The sequence below is a fragment of the Piliocolobus tephrosceles genome, chromosome 15, assembly GCF_002776525.5.
Source record: "Piliocolobus tephrosceles isolate RC106 chromosome 15, ASM277652v3, whole genome shotgun sequence".
Lineage (NCBI taxonomy): Eukaryota > Metazoa > Chordata > Mammalia > Primates > Cercopithecidae > Piliocolobus > Piliocolobus tephrosceles.
The window spans coordinates 106,679,044-106,696,413 of NC_045448.1; the positions used below are offsets into that span (position 1 = coordinate 106,679,044).

A 17,370-nucleotide genomic window follows, 5' to 3' on the forward strand; every position below is an offset into this window, starting at 1 on the left:
ACAGGTGGAGGAAAAAAATACTGTATTTTGTGGTAAGTGTAGGGCTTTGGCAACTAAAATGGTTGTCCCAGACCACCCTGGTATAACTGTTCGTAAACAACAGAAGGGGAAATGAGGAAGAACCAGGGGACATGTTCAGAGCCTGAATAGTGAAATGCTTAGAAATGATAAGCGAAAGCAGCAAGAAAGAAATCGCTCCCCAGCACTTGGCAACATCTGGGTGAAGATAGCTACTGATAAAAGTACTCTGCCCCAGTTTTAATTTTTGTAGCTGGATGTCTGCATCACAGAAAAACCTGCTCTTATGTCCTGCTTTTCAGGTGGGAAGTATTCCCTGTTATCCTCACTATCCTGTCGTTTACGTCCTTTTGATACTTTAGGTAATGGTGTAGTTTCCCTGTTCTGGCCGTTATTACAAAGCTATATAGAAACGTCCGAAATTCTTGCTGCTTTTTTTCCTTTAAAAAAAAAAAAAAGGCTGGGCACAGTGGTTCATGCCTGTAATCCCAGTACTTTGGGAGGCCGAGGTGGGCGGATCACGAGGTCAGGAGATCAAGACCATAGTGAAACCCTGTCTCTACTAAAAACACAAAACAGTTAGCCGGGCTTGGTGGTGGGCGCGTGTAGTCCCAGGTACTTGGGAGGCTGAGGCAGGAGAATGGCGTGAACCCGGGAGGCGGAGCTTGCAGTGAGTCAAGATCATACCACTGCACTCCAGGCTGGGCGACAGAGTGAGACTCCAAAAAAAAAAAAAAAGACAGCGTTCAGGATCTCACTCTGTCACTCAAGCTGGAGTGCAGTGGCATGATCGTGGTTTACTACAGCCTTGAACTCCTGGCCTCAAGCATTCCTCCTGCCTTAGCTTCCCAAGTACTGAGATGAGAGGCATGAGCCACTGTGCCTGACCTCTTACTCCGGTAGACCCGGCTGCATGAGTTGCCCGCTCTGCCCTAGAAGGGCTGTTCCAGACTGCTCCAAGGCTGCTGCCTCATTGTGGTGGCCAGACCACAAGGATGGAGCTTGCAGGACTCAACAGATGTTGGTCAGTCTACAACTGCTGGAGTCGCCTTGCAGTCTGTACCTTTTCTCCTCAGCCTTTGGAGTTAGCAAGCTATCGCCCAGCACAGTGATCACTTTGAATTAAATTCATGTCGTCTTTTTCCAGTTAAAACATTTTAATTCAAGATTTACACAAGAGAGCAAATGGAACACCAAAGCTGCTCTCTTAAAACCAAATATAGATTGTTTACCTGGGAAGACATTCTTCACCTTGTAGTCCAGTGTTTTTCTGTGTCACTAGTCTTGTCAATATTACAATAAGAAAATATTGTAAAATGAGAAAATGCATATGATTTGTTGATTGTACAACATAAACACATGAGTATGTTCTCAGGAAAAAAATATTAACAATTCAAACATGAGTGAAACAAAAACGTCCCTTTTAACTTCCTGCTTCCCAGTCCAGCTGTCCAGCAGAACTTTCCATGATGATGGAATAGTTCTTTCCCTGTTCTGTCCAAAAGAGTGGCTGCTAGCTACGTGTGACTGTTGAGCTCTTTAATTCTGCTAGGGTGGCCAAAATGTTATTTCAACTAATTTAAATGTAAATAACCACATGTAGCTGATAGCTATTGCATAGACAGCACAGTTGCAGTCCAGGCCCTTCCTCATGGACACCACTTTTGCCACCTTGTATGTGTCATTCTAGACCTTTCTCTGTGCATGCAAGCATGCGGGCACAGAAACATTTATTGTGGGAATTTGTTTACACATAATATATTCTGTATATAATGCTTGGCTTCCTTTTTTTTCCTAAACTATACTAAATTAGAACAAATAGCACTGGACTAAAAATAAAGAATGTGTCAGGTTCCTAGTTTTAATGTAATTATTTCTTTGACTTTGTAATTTAGGCTTTTTCTGTCTCTATTTCTGTATTCATTTTCTCTGTTATCAGTAGGCGACCTTTTAATCTTCTTGGGGGGGGGGGTTCTTTTTTGTTTGTTTGTTTATTTGTTTGTTTGTTTGTTTTCCAGGCACGGCTGGAGTGCAGTGGTGCAGTCTTGGCTCACTGCAGTCTCAACCTCCCAGGCTCAAGCAATCCTCTCACCTCAGTCTCCTGAGTAGTTGAGACTACAGGTGCACGCCACCACACCTGGCTAATGCTTTTTATTTTTTTGCAGAGACAGAGTCTCACTATGTTGCCTAGGCTGGACTGCAACTCCTGGGCTCAAGTTAAGCACCGCCACCTTGGCCTCCCAAAGTACCGGGATTACAGGCATGAGCCACTGTGCCTGGTCTAATCTTCTGTTTTTAAGCATTGTTATACTTGTTTGCTTGATACCTGGAAAGATTAATGAAATAATATGTGATGTTTTCTGGTTTTCCAGAAAAAGTTCTACAGTTGTCCTATCATTTATTATTAATTATTATTAATACAATAAGCACTATAGATGAGCACTGTAATAAATCAGGAGGCAAGACATAATACAATCTACAGCTTATCAGTCTTTTGTAAACGCATTACTTTTATAGCAGCAACTCCCCAGCCCCTACCGAAAAACAAACAAACAAAAAAAAACCCTTTAAGGGGCCAGGAAGGTTGGCTGACGCCTGTAATCATAGGACTTTGGGAGGCCAAGGCGGGTGGATCACGAGGTCAGGAGCTCGAGACCAGCCTGGCCAACATGGTGAAACCACGTCTCTACGAAAAATACAAAAATTAGCTGGGCGTGGAGGCGTGTGCCTGTAATCCCAGCTACTCAGGAGGCTGAGGCAGGAGAATCGCTTGAACCCAGGAGGCGGAGCTTGCAGTGAGCCGAGATCACACCACTGCAGTCCAGCCTGGGCGACAGAGCGAGACTCTGTCTCAAAAAAACAAAAATACAAAAAACCTTTAAGCTTATACTGAAGAATTGCCATTTTTCTTGCTTTGTCCTTTTTTGTTCACTCCTGGAGGACTTCTTGTGATGAAACAAGTGAACGTTTTCCACCCCTTCTCATAGCTTCACCCCAAATGTAATTGAATTAAATGTATGTTTTCTTTTAAGAGCTAGGGTTAACTTACCTTTAAAGAAGAGTCTCCTGCCTTATGACCCGTTTTGTTTGTATATATTTACCCAAAAACAAGGAAAGCAGATGTCCACACCAATACTTGTGCTCAGTATCCATAGCAGCTTTCTCTCTAATGGCCAGACATTGGAAACCACTCAGATGTCCTTTCGGTGTGTGGATTGAAAAACTGCAATATAGTCATCAAGTAGAAGCGAACTATTAATGCATAAACAATGTGGTAGACCCCAAAATAATTACACTGAGCAAAAGAAGCCAGACACAAGAGTATATATGCTGTTATTCCATTTACATAGAACTCCAGAAAACATGAGCTAGTCTGAAGTGATAGCAGATCAGTGGTTGCCTAGAAAAATAAGAAGGGACAGAGAAGGATGAATGGATTGCACAAGGCATGAGGAAGCTTTTGGTAATAATGGATATATTTAATGTCTTAATTACAGTGATGGTTTTATGCCCAAATACGTCGGGATTCATCAGGTTGTATACTTTAAATAGGTAGTATTTATTTTACATCAGTGATAATAAAGCTGTTTTTAAAAAAATCATAAGCTTAAGCATAAGCCACAGAAATATTTTTTCTTCCAGTAGAAACCACATATTTTCATGTTCCACTAGAGTTGTATATATCTCAAAGTAATATTTACACTCTTCACCATTTCACAGTTATGGTAGATCCACTGCTGGATCTTGGTATAAATGTATGGATAAAGAAGCACTTTATGTTACTATAAGAAAAACAAAAGTTATGTTTCCAAAACTTGGTAATTTTTGTAAATTATTCCCTTTGGAAAAAAAAAAGTATCCTGTTACTTCTAAAATCTGGTCTCTGGAACAACTATTATCCTTTCACTGTTTCTAAGTAAAATTTTCAAAGTTACCTTTATTAAAAATACCACAATTGCTTACACATACAGAGCACTGAATTTAATGATATGATACATATCCTACATTTATATCTTTAAATGTTTTTGAATGTTTTGTGATAAACAATTAGGGTGTCAGAATTATTTCTCTGTAATAGCAATCACGTGCTTTGAGAATATGACTTTGAACTTAGCCATCATGTGCTCTTTTGCCCCAGGTTGTAGAAATGTACTCTAGTGGAGGAGACCTTCACCTAGAACTCCCAACGGGTCAACAAGGAGGTACCAGAAAACTGTGGGTGAGTTGTAACCTGGTTTTCTCTTGTGTGTGCTCCCATGAAACCAATTATTCTTAAACTGGAAAATACGTAACTCCTTATAGGCTGAACAAATATGGATGACTTCTCTTTAATCATTGTCTTAATGTTAATTTATGTCAAGTATATATGAAAATTGGAGGAGAGAGTGAGGAAGGAATATAAGTAGTAATTTTTGGAAAGGACAGTGAATAAAATTGGTGGGAGTTCTACCCCACTACATGGAAAGTAACTTCAGCTATTCTTTCTCAGAATTATATGGGTAAAGTTATCTCTGAGTCTGATAATTTATGATGTGCTTTACACATAAAAAAAGTAAAGGATTAAAAAAATGTAGGAAGGATTCATTATGGTTTTGTTTTGTTTTTGAAGGTAAGTAATTGAACGTTCATATTCACCACTGGTAAAGGAGATGGCACTTGCAGAGGGAACCTAGGCAAGCACCTGTGATGACTTAGAAAATTTTTAATTCTTGAAGGTGATCTATGTTCACCTTCAATATTGTTGAATATTTAACAATATTAACCAAATTAAAGATATGTAAGAGAACCTTATTTGTAAAGGTTCTTGCCATGTGAGAGTTTTAAAAATGTTTACATGCTTTAATCCAGGAGGGAGAAGGCAATTGTGGTCAATTCAGTTCCATACCCAGGTCACTCAGATCACTACTCATCTCTGATTGGAGGGACACAAATTTTACCACCAGGAATAAGGTTTGAGAATCAGAGTTTCTTTATTAACTGCTGTTACACACACACAGCCTCTTGATTCTGTCTACTCTGTATTTTCCTCTGATGGTGACATTTCTGTTGGTTAAATTTCAAGACTGAGTTATATACACAAACACCACTAACTAGAATGTTAGAAAATAACTGGTTTTGTAGATTAGTTTTACCTTTTAATGGGGCTTTTGTAACTGACAATTTGTTTTCAGATCATTTGACTTCTTTTACTTTGCCTACTTTTCATATCATATTTAATAGATTCTCAGCAGCACATTTTTCACATTTTAAAGTTCTCCAGAAATGGAGTGTGTGTTACATATTGGTTTAATTAGCAGTGCATTTTGTATTAATAGGTATATAAAATACTCATATTTCAGTCAGTGTCATCCAGTTCAATAAACTATGGTGGTTTTGCTCCATTACGAACGCTGTGCTACATTATGGTCTGTTAACTTGTCAGGAAATTCCTCCTTATGAAACCAAGGGAGTGATGAGAGCCAGTTTTTCATCTAGAGAAGCAGATAATCACACAGCCTTCATAAGAATAAAGACCAATGCTTCAGACAGCACAGAGTTTATCATTCTTCCTGTTGAGGTTGAAGTTACAACAGGTTAGTAGAAAACTGATGAAATCGAAAGTTGTTTTGTTTTCAGTGTAGCTTACTCTGGCAAAGTGAACAATAATTGTTGACTTTTCTTTTTTCCAAGCTCCTGGAATTTATTCCTCAACTGAAATGTTAGATTTTGGTACACTAAGAACACAAGGTAAAAAAATCTTTTAAAAGAGTCTTTATGGAGTTGTTGTTGTTTTTCTTAAAATCCCTGTATTCAGTGCTCTACTATACTTTGTAATTCAGCTTTAACATTATTTCGCAGTGGGTTGCATGATCTTGTACAAATCTTCTTTTCAGACTCAGTGCATTCACCAGTTTATACCCCATTTCTCTGAGGGGTGGGTGGCATTGCTTACCAGGTTGGAAAACCAGGCCATGGGATAATTTAAGTCATCTAAATGGAAGATTGAGGCAGAAAGTAGTTTTCTAGTTTCTTAATCCGGTTGCTCATGGATTCAGTTATGCTCAGTGTTGATTTTTACTTCTGGATTTTGTTTAGATATGAGTTATTAAATTACATTGTGACAAAATGTTAAAAGCTTGTCACGGCTGTTCAGAAAATTCAAATTCTACAATTAAAAACAACTGAGTAAAGAATTTTACTAAGGAAAAACTAAGAGTACTTGTAATTTGGGATGTATATGGACTATATATATAATAAAATGTAGTTAAGATTGAAGACCACATCTTTAAAAGTTAGATTTGCTTTTAATATATTTTTACATTGTAAATTATTAATTTGCCTCATTATGTTTTGCTGAAAAGCTAAAAGATTAGTAATGTCTGAGTTCACTAAAAAAATAATATTTTGGAGGCTGGGCATGATGGCTCATGCCTATAATCCCAGCACTTTGGGAGGTGGAGGCAGGCAGGTCACCTGAGGCCAGGAGTTCAAGACCAGACTGGGCAACATGATGAGACCCCATCTCTACTAAAAAAAAGTACAGAAGTCTGCTGGGCATGGTGGTACATGCCTGTAATCCCAGCTACTCAGGAGGCTGAGGTGGGAGGATCGTTTGAACGCTAGAGACTGAGGTTGCAGTCAGCCAAGAATGCGCCACTGTACTCCAGCCTTGGTGACAGAGCAAGATTCTGTCTCATTAAAAAAAAAAAAAAAAGTGTATATTTTGGGGTTTTCAAAAATCTGGTTTAAGAGGGAACAGTTCTCATAATACACAATGTCCTTATGAGTAAAGCAATTACCACCTAATGTTTCTTTTTATTAATGTTATTGTCATTGTATTTCACAAATTGATAGCTTCAATTTGATGTCTTACAAGGTAAAGATTCTAACTTGGTTTAAAAGCACACCTTTTTAAGAAATATTTCTTTTCCTCAATTTTAACAGATCTACCAAAAGTTTTAAACCTTCATTTATTAAATTCAGGAACAAAAGATGTACCAATAACAGTAAGTTTTTACTTCTTTTTTTTTTTTCTAATTTATATATTCTTTGTTTTCAAATGTATTACAAAGTTAAAAATAATTAAACCCTTACTCTAAAAGAATTCTATTTTGTGATGACCTCGTGACATTTTGGTTCTAAGTGTGATATGAGAAACCAGTTCCGCCCCAGCCACCCAGATTTTAAGGATGAGAGGGAAATAGGCAGTCTTTTCAAAGTAAGTTTGAACCAAAGTTCATGAGTTTCTTATACAGGCACAGTCATATAACAGGCCTGTTCTGATAAATCGTAAAATCTGTGGGCCATGTGGAAAGAAAAACAGGTTATAAGGATTTTATCAGATTTGGTTGTTGGAGTTAAGGTATGGGCAGGAAAGAGGAAAAAGAGTCAGATGAATTGGGAAGAAAATAAGCAAAAAAAAAAAAAAATGTTGTAGGTAGTGGTAAAGTGCTGTTAACACTTGTCTGTCGCAAGCTCCCTAACTAGCAGTTACTGAACTACCATAGACAGCACATTATAAACTATAAACTATAAACTCCCTCACACATATGTACCGAATAAGTTACTTTTAGGCCATATAGTGGAATTGAGGTGCCGTTAGATCGTTTTAGGGAAAAAGGGGATATGTAAGTTTTGCTTTGGCCCACAACCTCTCTCTCTGATGAGGTCCCTAACATATATACATAGGGAATCATTATATAGGAAAATAGAACATTTTTACTATGATTTGTGCTGATACCAGAAACTCCTGTGAACTGATAAAATGAGATATAGATCATGTGGGCTTGAGATTTAAGGGACCTTTGTCCATCGATGGCCATGCCCAGATTTTATCACCAGCTGGTGGAGTAGACCAAAGAGAGAAGAATATACGAACCCCAGCAAGGAAACAAGAGATGGTCGTCCCAGGTAACCACATTCCGATGCGCAGTGACCTTCCTCACCAGTGGGATCGGGGTGCAGGCAGCGTCCTCATATCTGACGTAGCATTTCTCCCAGTGTGATTTGGGGATTTGATGGGAAAGTACCTTTACTAAGCCCGAGCAAACCAGCCTAACTTTTTACATACAATGAATGGACTAAAACAAATATCTTTTTCAATGAACATTTTATAGAAAAATGAAATTGGCAATTAACCCTAAGAATGTGAAGAACTAGTATTCAGTTCACTTATGACATGGCATTAAATAGGCCCGTTTGTCCTTTTTCTTATTTACTAAGGAGTTTTTGGATACATTGTAGGTGAACATTTTTGCTCTTACTGAGCCAGGCACTAGGCTAGTGCTGTTATGTAGTAACTGTATTACTTTAATACCTATAAGGTGCAGTGGTCCTAGTTTTCTAAATAGGAAAACTGAGAGCTTTTTTTTTTTTTTTTTTTCTGGAAGTGACTTACACAACTATAAAAATTGCAAAAATAGGCCAGGCATGGTGGCCTCACACCTGTAATCCCAGCACTTTGGGAGGCTGAGGCGGGTGGATCACTTGAGGTCAGGAGTTCAAGACCGGCCTGGCCAACATGAAACCCTGTCTCTACTAAAAATACAAAAATTAGCCAGGTGTGGTGGCACGCACCTGTAGTACCAGCTACTCAAGCTGAGGCAGGAGAATTGCCTGAACCTCAGAGCTGGAGGTTACAGTGAGCCAAGATCGCGCGACTGTGTTTCAGCCTGGGTAACAGCAAGACTCTGTCTCAAAAAAAAAAAAAGAGTAAAAGGTATATGAAACATAAAGTATATTGTACAGTGCCACTTAGCAATCACATATTTATGAATATATCATTTTAATTGCACAGTCAGTATTTCTGTTAAAAACCTATATATATCTATTAATATAATACATCTGTACCTACCTATGTGTATGTCTTTTATAATATCCAAAGCCCAAACTCTGCCAGTGTTTTGGTGGTTTTCTGTTTCCTCTTTCATTCACCCATTCAATAAATATTTGATGAGCATCAACTATATGCCAGCTGCTGTGCTGACTGAGAATACAGCAGTGGATCAGACCACCGGAGTTCCCTACCCCATGGAGCTCACTGTTAATCAGGGCTTCCTGGAACTCTGGGAGATACTTAGATTTTATTCTAAGTGTAATGGAAATTAGTATAGGATTTTAAACAGCAGAGTGACATCATCTGATTTATGTGTTGTAAAAGGTCACTGTAGCTACTTTGTGGAGAGTGAACTTACAGACATGGAAGGACAGAAAGCAAAGGAGACCACTTGGGATCTCATTTAGTAGTCAGCCTGAGAAATGATGGTGGCTTAGACGTCCCACCTTATCAGCTATGGGGCAAGCCCACCCACCATAGAAACTGAGTTTTCAGAGCTCTTCTTAAGGTTTTTTCTGTGTGTTTCAGCATTTTCTGCATAATTCACCAGGCTTAGACTGATGGCTATTTAGAAGGGTTCCTGCCTCCTTCTGTTTCACAAACATAGAATTTTTAGGATTTGCTAAGCAGTGCTAGAAGCTGGAGATTTTTTTTTTTTTTTTTTTTAATTCCCCTTCAGGGAATTCATTCTCTTTCTAAATATGGGATTACTAAAGCAAGCAATTCCAAATATAAGTTCCTCACCTGCTAACAGACAGGATGCCCAGGTCCAAACTCTCCTGATATGTCGGTAATGCAACTTTGAGAAAATGGCTTTCTTCAGCATTTACAAAACATTAGTGCTATATAAATGATGGAACAAGTTTGCCTGAGATGTCTTCAGAGGAATGTTTGGATGAGTTTTCCCTTGGTAATGGACAAATTGGAATCCAAGTGGTCTCCTTTGCTTTCTGTCCTTCCATGACTGTAAGCATATCAGCTTAACATATGCTTTAGTGAATTGGTACACACATTGTTAGAAGTACAATGTTAAATGCTGAAAGGTTATTTCCCTTGTTTGCTCAAGTGCTTTTATAAGCAATTTTAGAATGTTCCGGACCCTTGAATTTCACTTGAGGGTTACTGAGCTTTAGTTGGGTCTGAATGTTGTGAGAAAAGCCTAGAACTATATTTAGAACATATGCAAGCTTGTGAGCTGCCTTTCCTGGGAAACTTGCAGTAGTGTTTCCACTTCTTGATTATCTGTGAGTTAGCAGTAGTCACTAATATAAAACAGGTTGTTTGTATAAATATGCTTACTACAAGGTGATGATTATGTGTTAGTTCTCATTTAAACCACACCAGAATGGGCCAGCTACTTAAATGTTTTGTCTTGGGTTTGTTTGTTTGCTTTGTTTTTGTTTCCTTGGAAAATGGGTTTTAACAATTTGGGTTTGTTTTTACTGATAATGAGTGAACAATTCAGACCATTTATATAAAACATGAGTTTTCAGTTGAATATTTCTTTGTTATTACTGCAGCATATTTTAAGGTAGCAATACTAATGTAAAGTTTTTATCTGGTAAGAAAAATCTTAAAGTGGTGTGTTTCATATGAAAAAAATTCATCAGCTATTTTAAGTTCTTACTACTTACAGTGACTATATTTTAACAAACATCCTTGCTTAGCTATTTCTGGCTTGGTGGTGTACAGGCTGATAACACTCAAAAAATGCTGGGCTTGTTACTGATGAACTCCCACTTATAGCCTTTAAGCATATTGAAAAATGGTCAGACCTGCATTGTATATCCAGAGTTAGTTCCTTCCGGTGGGTTCTTGGTCTCGCTGACTTAAAGAATGAAGCCATGGACCTTTGCGGTGAGTGTTACAGCTCTTAAAGGTGGTGCGGACCCAAAGAGTGAGCAGCAGCAAGATTTATTGTGAAGAGTGAAAGAACAAGGTTTCCACAGTATGGAAGGGGACCCAAGCAGGTTGCCTCTGCTGACTCAGGTGGCTAGCTTTTATTCCCTTATTTGGCCCCACCTGCGTCCTGCTGTTTGGTCCATTTTACAGAGCACTGATTGGTCCATTTGACAGAGTGCTGATTGGTCCATTTGACAGAGTACTGATTGGTGCGTTTACAATCTTTTAGCTAGACAGTGTGCGCTGATTGGTACGTTTTTGTGGAGTGCTGATTGGTGCATTTACAATCCTTTAGCTAGACACAGAGCACTGATTGGTGCATTTACAGTCCTCTAGACAGAAAAGGTCTCCAAGTCCCCACTCAATCCAGGAAGTCCATCTGGCTTCACCTCTCAATCCCCCATCTAAATAGAACACACCACCTGCTGTTGGGAATTGGACAGTGACCGTTCTAGCTACTTCCTGCTGGATAGGGGCAAAGAAGGGACCCTTCAGTGGTAGTGTCCTCCAGAGGGGAAGTCTCTAGGCCCGCCAAGGGGCCAGTGGGTCCTCGGTAGAAGTTGTTAGTTGAGCTCATTTGGGGTTCCATTTATAAGACCATCTGTAGCTTGATGGCCTTGATCCTAGAAGAAACACATTTGACAAGGAGGTTAAAAATACAGGGCCCAAAGCGAGTAATAGCAAGATGGCTGTCACAGGACCTAGAAAGGGGAGAAGCCATGTCACCTAACTCCAGAGGTTGGTATAAGAGTTTGAAAGGCATCATCTGATTTCAGAAGCCTTGTCCTGTAAACGCTGGGCAGCATCTCATACTATCCCCAACTGGTTAGTGTAAAAAAACACTCTTCCCCTAAGAAGTTGCAAAGTCCTCCTTTCTCAGCAATGAGGAGGTCTAGGCCTCGGCGGTTTTCGAGAGTCACTGCTGCCAAAGAGTCTATTAGGGATTGTAGAGTAAGGATAGATTCTGTTATTTCTTGCAAACTGTCTGAGAAGTCCTTTGAGAGTTTGTGGTAGTAGGGTAATAAAATAGATAAACCTGCTATTCCGGTTCCTGTAGCAGTGGACAGTTCTGTAAGTAGGGGTATTAATTGTATGACCCTGCGCTGAGGGACTTGAGCTTTGAGGGGCACTGATTTCCATAAGATTAGAAGTTAGGATAGTACATGTTACACTGTGAACATTTAGCAAACTTTACTTTTGTTGAAAGCCTTGTAAGTTTGGGATTTAAAAAATTTCTTGCTGTTAATAAAACGTTGTCCAGTCCGTATTAACTTAGAATTGGTATAGATGGCTCCTTCCTGATTTTGTAAGTACTGTAAGGTTTGGCTGAGTGCAAACAGCTCTCAGGTTTGAGCAGAACAATTATTAGGCAGTTTTTCTAACTGCTTCTACAAGAGTTCCCTTATCACTTAACTGAATATCCATTGTGTCTTTTTCCCTTAATCACTTGGGAGGAACCATCTATCTCCTGTCCTGAAGGGAGCTTCTCCTAGGTCTGGTCTGACCTTTGTAGGGTAATTGGTAAAGATTTAGATCTCCTGTTAGGAAACCTGCTGGTTTAAGGATTTTTGATAGGAAGGCTTTGGGTTGTCAGTGGCCTCAGTGCTTTTGTGGTATGTCCTTACTTACACGGACAACAAGATGGTGTTAGAGTGTTACAGGGTTACAGAGACGGCCTTCAATTATCAATTATAGGTTTTAAATTTACCCTGGCTTTTAAAGGAATGTGGTTCACTTTTTTCTTTACTACTACTATTTCTTTTTCTTTCTCTTTGACTTCTTTTTTGTCTCTCTCTGTTACTTCTTCTGACTTCCTCTTTGTCTCTCTCTTCCTCTCTCTCTGACTTTTTGTCTCTTTCTTTCTGACTCCTTCTTTGTCTCTGTCTCTTCCTCTCTCTCTCTCTCTGATTTTCTGTCTCTCTCTTTCCTTTCTGCTGGTCTTTCCCTGCCTCTGCCGGCCACTTATGTTACTGTTCTGCCCTCTCCTTCCCCTTTTGATGGCTTCAGCAGTGGGAGACTGCCACCTCTTTGGCTTTTTGTATTGCGTGTATTAACTCTATAATTTCCTTGTGGTGTTTAATGGGGGTTCCCCCAGAGGTTAGGAATTCCCTTTCGTTCCATATTGCAGCGTGGGCATGTAGGACTAGATAAGCATACTTGCTATCTGTATACACATTTATTCTTTTACCCTTTCCCAGTTTTAAGGCTCTGGTAAGTGCCGCTAGTTCTGCTAACTGGGCACTGGTTCCTGGGGGAAGAGGCTTACTTTCAAGTAAGGTTGCATCACTATGGCATAACCTGCCCTTCATATCCAATTTTCCACAAATGAACTTCCATTGGTGTATAGATTAAGGTCAGGATTAGCTAAGGGGACTTTTAAGAGACCATCTCGGGCGGCATAAGTCTGGACTATAATTTGTTGGCAGTCACTCTCAATTGGTTCCCCATCCTCTGGGAGAAAAGTGGCAGGGTTGAGGGCCACACACGTACGTATTTGAAGCACCAGTCCCTCAAGGAGTAGCGCCTGCTATCTAGGCGGTTGTCTGATAGCCATAAACTTCCTTTGGCACCTAGTATGCCATTTACATCGTGAGTAGTCCAGACGGTGAGATCCTTTCCTTGTATTATTTTGATAGCCTCTGACACTAAGACGGCCACCGCCACAACTACCCTTAAGCAGTGAGGCCAGTCTTTTGCTACTACATCAGTTTTCTTACTTAGGTGTGCCACTGGTTACGGGGTTGTCCCATGAGTCTGAGTAAGGACTCCAAGAGCTATCCCTGCTCTCTCTGTGACGTATAAAGAGAAGTTTTGTCCTGTGAGAAGGCTTAAAGCTGGAGCTTGTACTAGGGCCTGCTTTAAGATTTTGAAGGCGGTTTCTGCCCCTGGTTCCCGTTCTACTAGATGAGTATTTGCCGTCTGAGTCTCCTTGATTAGACTATAGAGGGGCCTGGCTATCTCACTGTATCCGGGGATCCATAGTTGGCAAAAGCCGGTGATTCCAAGGAACCCCCATAACTGTTTTAATGTCTTAGGGTGAGGATAAGCCAGTATAGACTGTAATTTGTTCCCTGCTGAGGGCCCTGGTCCCTCTGGCTAAGATTAGGCCTAGATATTTGACCTGCTATAGGCAGAGCTGGGCCTTCGACCTAGACGCCTTGTATACTTGATTAGCTAGAAAGTTCAAGAGATCTAGAGTAGCCTGCTGGCATGAGGCGGCTTCCAAACTGGTAGCCAAAAGTAAATCATCCACATACTGAAGGACCAGAGTGCCTGGACTTGAGAAGTGGCCTAGATCTTGGGCCAGTGCCTGACCAAACAGATAAGGGCTATCCCTAAACCCTTGGGGCAAGACCATCCACAAAGTTGGGATGTGTGGTCTGTGGGATCCTCAAAGGCAAAGAGAAACTGGGAGTCAGAGTACAGGGGAATACAGAAGAAGACATCCTTGAGGTCCACAACAGTGAACCATTCTGCTTCCTCTGGTATTTGAGAGAGCAGGGTATGGGATTTGGTACAACTGGATATAGAGGAATGACTGCCTCATTGATGAGTCTAAGATCTTGCACTAGTCTCCACTGACCATTTGGTTTTTGTACTCTTAGAATTTGGGTGTTGCGGGGACTGCTGCATTTCCTTACTAAGCCTCGAGCTTTTACATGTTTAATAATATCCTATAATCCTTTATGAGCTTCAGGCCTTAAGGGAATATTGCCTTTGATAAGGAAAAGTTGTGGGGTCTTTTAGCCTGATTTGGACTGGGCGGGCATTTTTTGCCTTTCGAAATTGTCCTTCCAATGCCCAGACTTCAGGGGTGATTCCCTCCTCAAGTAGGGGACAACAAATGGGTAACGTGTTCCCCATATTCATGTAGATAATAGCTCCAGCCTTGGCTAATATATCTCTCCCTAATAAGGGTGTGAGACTTTCAGGTATAACAAGAAAGACATGTGAAAAGAGCAAAGTCTCCCAATTACAACTGAGGAGGTGGGAGAAATACCTGGTTACAGGCCATCCCAGGATTCCTTGGATGGTAACAGACCTTGAGGACAGTCGTCCAGGACAGGAGATTAACACTGAGAAGGCCGCGCCAGTGTCCAGGAGGAAGTCAATTTCTTGGCCCTCAATGGTTAAACGTACCCAGGGCTCATTTGAGGGTGATGGCATGAGCTGGCGCTTGACCCAGGCACCCTCAGTCCTGTTGTTGGATCATCTGGTTGGGGGCTTCTGGCCCAAAGAAACTTTGCCCTCTGGGGCAGTGTGCCTTCCAGTGATTGCCTCAGCATGGTGGACATGGGCGAGGGGGTGGCTTGTTTCTCGTTGCACAATCTTTTTTGAAGGGTCCTTGTAAACCACACTGATAACAAGCCCTACCAGGTGATTGGCCTGCTCCAGTTTCTGTCCTTTCTGAACCACCAAGGTTTGTTTGTCTGAGGGGCATGACTAAGGCTGCTGCCTTTCTCTGAGCTCACTTTTCCTTTTGGGTCTGTTCCTCTCGGTCCCTATTGTAGAACACCGAGGTTGCCAGGTTTAATAATGCCTCCAGATTTTGTTCAGGGCCCAGGGCTCGCTTTTGGAGCTTTCTTCTGATATCAGTGGCTGATTGGGCAATAAACTTATCTTTTATGATCGGTTGACTTTCAAGGGAGTCAGATTACAGGGGAGTATATTTCCTTAAGGCCTCCCGTAGCTGCTCAAGGAAGGCAGAAGGATTTTCTTCCTTTCCCTGAGTTATGGTGGATATCATTGAGTAATTCATGGGCTTTTTCCTAATTCTCCTTAAACCTTTTAGAACACAGGTCAGATGTTTACAACTCCAATCCCCATGATCTGAGTCTAGATCCCAGTGGGGATCCATACTGGGGACGGTTTGGTGACCCGTAGGGAATTTGTCCCTTTCTTCGGCTGTCATTCTGTCATTTACTTGGCTAAGATACCCAGTATCTCCAAACTCTTGGGCTGCAGCTAAAGCCACATTTTTTTTTCATTAAAGGCCAGGGTTTGATCTGACAATAGGATGACATCTGTCCAAGTGAGATAGAAGGTTTGCCCTAGACCCTGTAGGACATCTGCATACCTATCAGGGTCATCTGAAAGCTTACCCAGGTCTGCCTCGATCTGCTTTAAATCATAGAGGGAGAAGGGGACATGTACCCGGGTTGGGCCAAATTCCCCTCCCCCTACAACTTGAAGGGGACATAACCAATAGCCTGGGGGTTTTTGTGGTCCTTTGGAGATTTCTTTGCTTGTTTCCTTCTGGGTGGGGGAGATTAGAGGAGGCTTATCATTAATAGGAGTGGGAACTACAGGGAGGCTAGGATAAGGAGGTAAGCCGAGAGGGCCTCCTGTAGGATGTAAATTGCAAGCTTTGCATAGTTGTGGATTCTTCTTCAATGAAAAGAAAGCTTGGACATAAGGTATCTCACTCCACTTGCCTTCCCTCTTACAGAAAAGGTCAAGCTGCAGGATACTATTGTAATTTATATTTCACTCAGGTGGCCATTTTTCCCCATCAGAGAGAGAATATTGGAGCCAGGCCGTAGTGCAGAAAAAAATGAGCCACCTCTTTTTCAGGGTTTGCAGATCAAATTGGTCCCAGTGGCTTAGGATGCATTTCAAGGGTGAGCCTGTTGATGCCTGTTTCCCATCTGAAAGACAAAACCGCCCGTGGTTTTGGTTTGTTTGTTTCCCCCAGCGCAAGAACCCGCAAAGGTCCCTGGACCCTGCTGATCGGAATAGTTACGCTCACCAACACAGCAGAAACACTAGTTTTCCTCCTAGACCACAAGGAGGACCAAGGAAGGTCAGATTTACTGGCCCTTAATGACACATTGTTGACCTGAACCCTTGCATGTCCTCCTAGACCACAGAGAGAACTGAGAAAAATTGATTTAGTGACCCTTACGGATGCATTTTCGAAAACCTGTTAGAGTTCTAACAGGTTTCTCCTGTTAGTGTTGGGACTTTACCCCTGTCCTATAAAGATATTATGCCCCAAAAATGAAGTGGAGGGCCATACCCTGAGTGAGGGAAGGGATCTCCAGGGTTGGAAGAGTGACGCCTTTTATCATCACTTCTCATCATATGAATAGGAAGGATATCGTTTCTGAGGCTCCCCCATTCTGGCTTCAGGAATAGCTTTTGTTAGGCCTGCTAGTCTGAGGAGGGATCCTAAAATTCCAGGTAGTCCCCCCACCCCCAATGGGGCTTTGGGCAAAAATTATGTCTTTCTGATTGGTGAGTCCGGGTGCCTAAAGGAGGGAATAGAGTCCTGGAGTTTATACTAGAAATCATTCCTATAGGAGAAACTAGAAAAGCATGAGAGACAGGGAGTGGTTTTTAAAAGTGGGACTAGCCTCGGAGAAGAAAGGCAAGAGGAAGTTTGTCTGACAGGCATTAGGACCCAGAGGGCAAGGGTCAGGATAGATAGGATAGATGGGTGAGTCTCGCTTGGGTGATGTAAATTTGAGACTTCTGCTCATGGCTGCAGTCAACCAACTTTTTGTCGGGATCCCGGAGCTGAATGACTTTGCTCTCTGTCGACCCTCAGGTCAGCCCAGAAGTACAGGAAAAGTGGAAGCTAGTTCCAGGCAAACCAACGCTCCCAACTCCAAAGAGTCGAGGGTTCTTAGCCC

The 17,370-nt window shown here is 41.2% G+C and overlaps 1 protein-coding gene across 2 annotated transcripts in view; it reads left to right on the plus strand.

Annotated features, from left to right (window-relative positions):
• TMEM131 (transmembrane protein 131) overlaps positions 1–17,370 on the plus strand; it is a 243,055-nt gene that overhangs the window by 159,135 nt on the left and 66,550 nt on the right. For both annotated transcript variants that reach the window (XM_023211442.2, XM_023211443.2), the window contains exons 8-11: positions 4,157–4,237; positions 5,441–5,591; positions 5,689–5,745; positions 6,943–7,004. In XM_023211442.2, the coding sequence (XP_023067210.1) occupies positions 4,157–4,237; positions 5,441–5,591; positions 5,689–5,745; positions 6,943–7,004 (351 nt within the window). The remainder of the gene's footprint in view (positions 1–4,156; positions 4,238–5,440; positions 5,592–5,688; positions 5,746–6,942; positions 7,005–17,370) is intronic.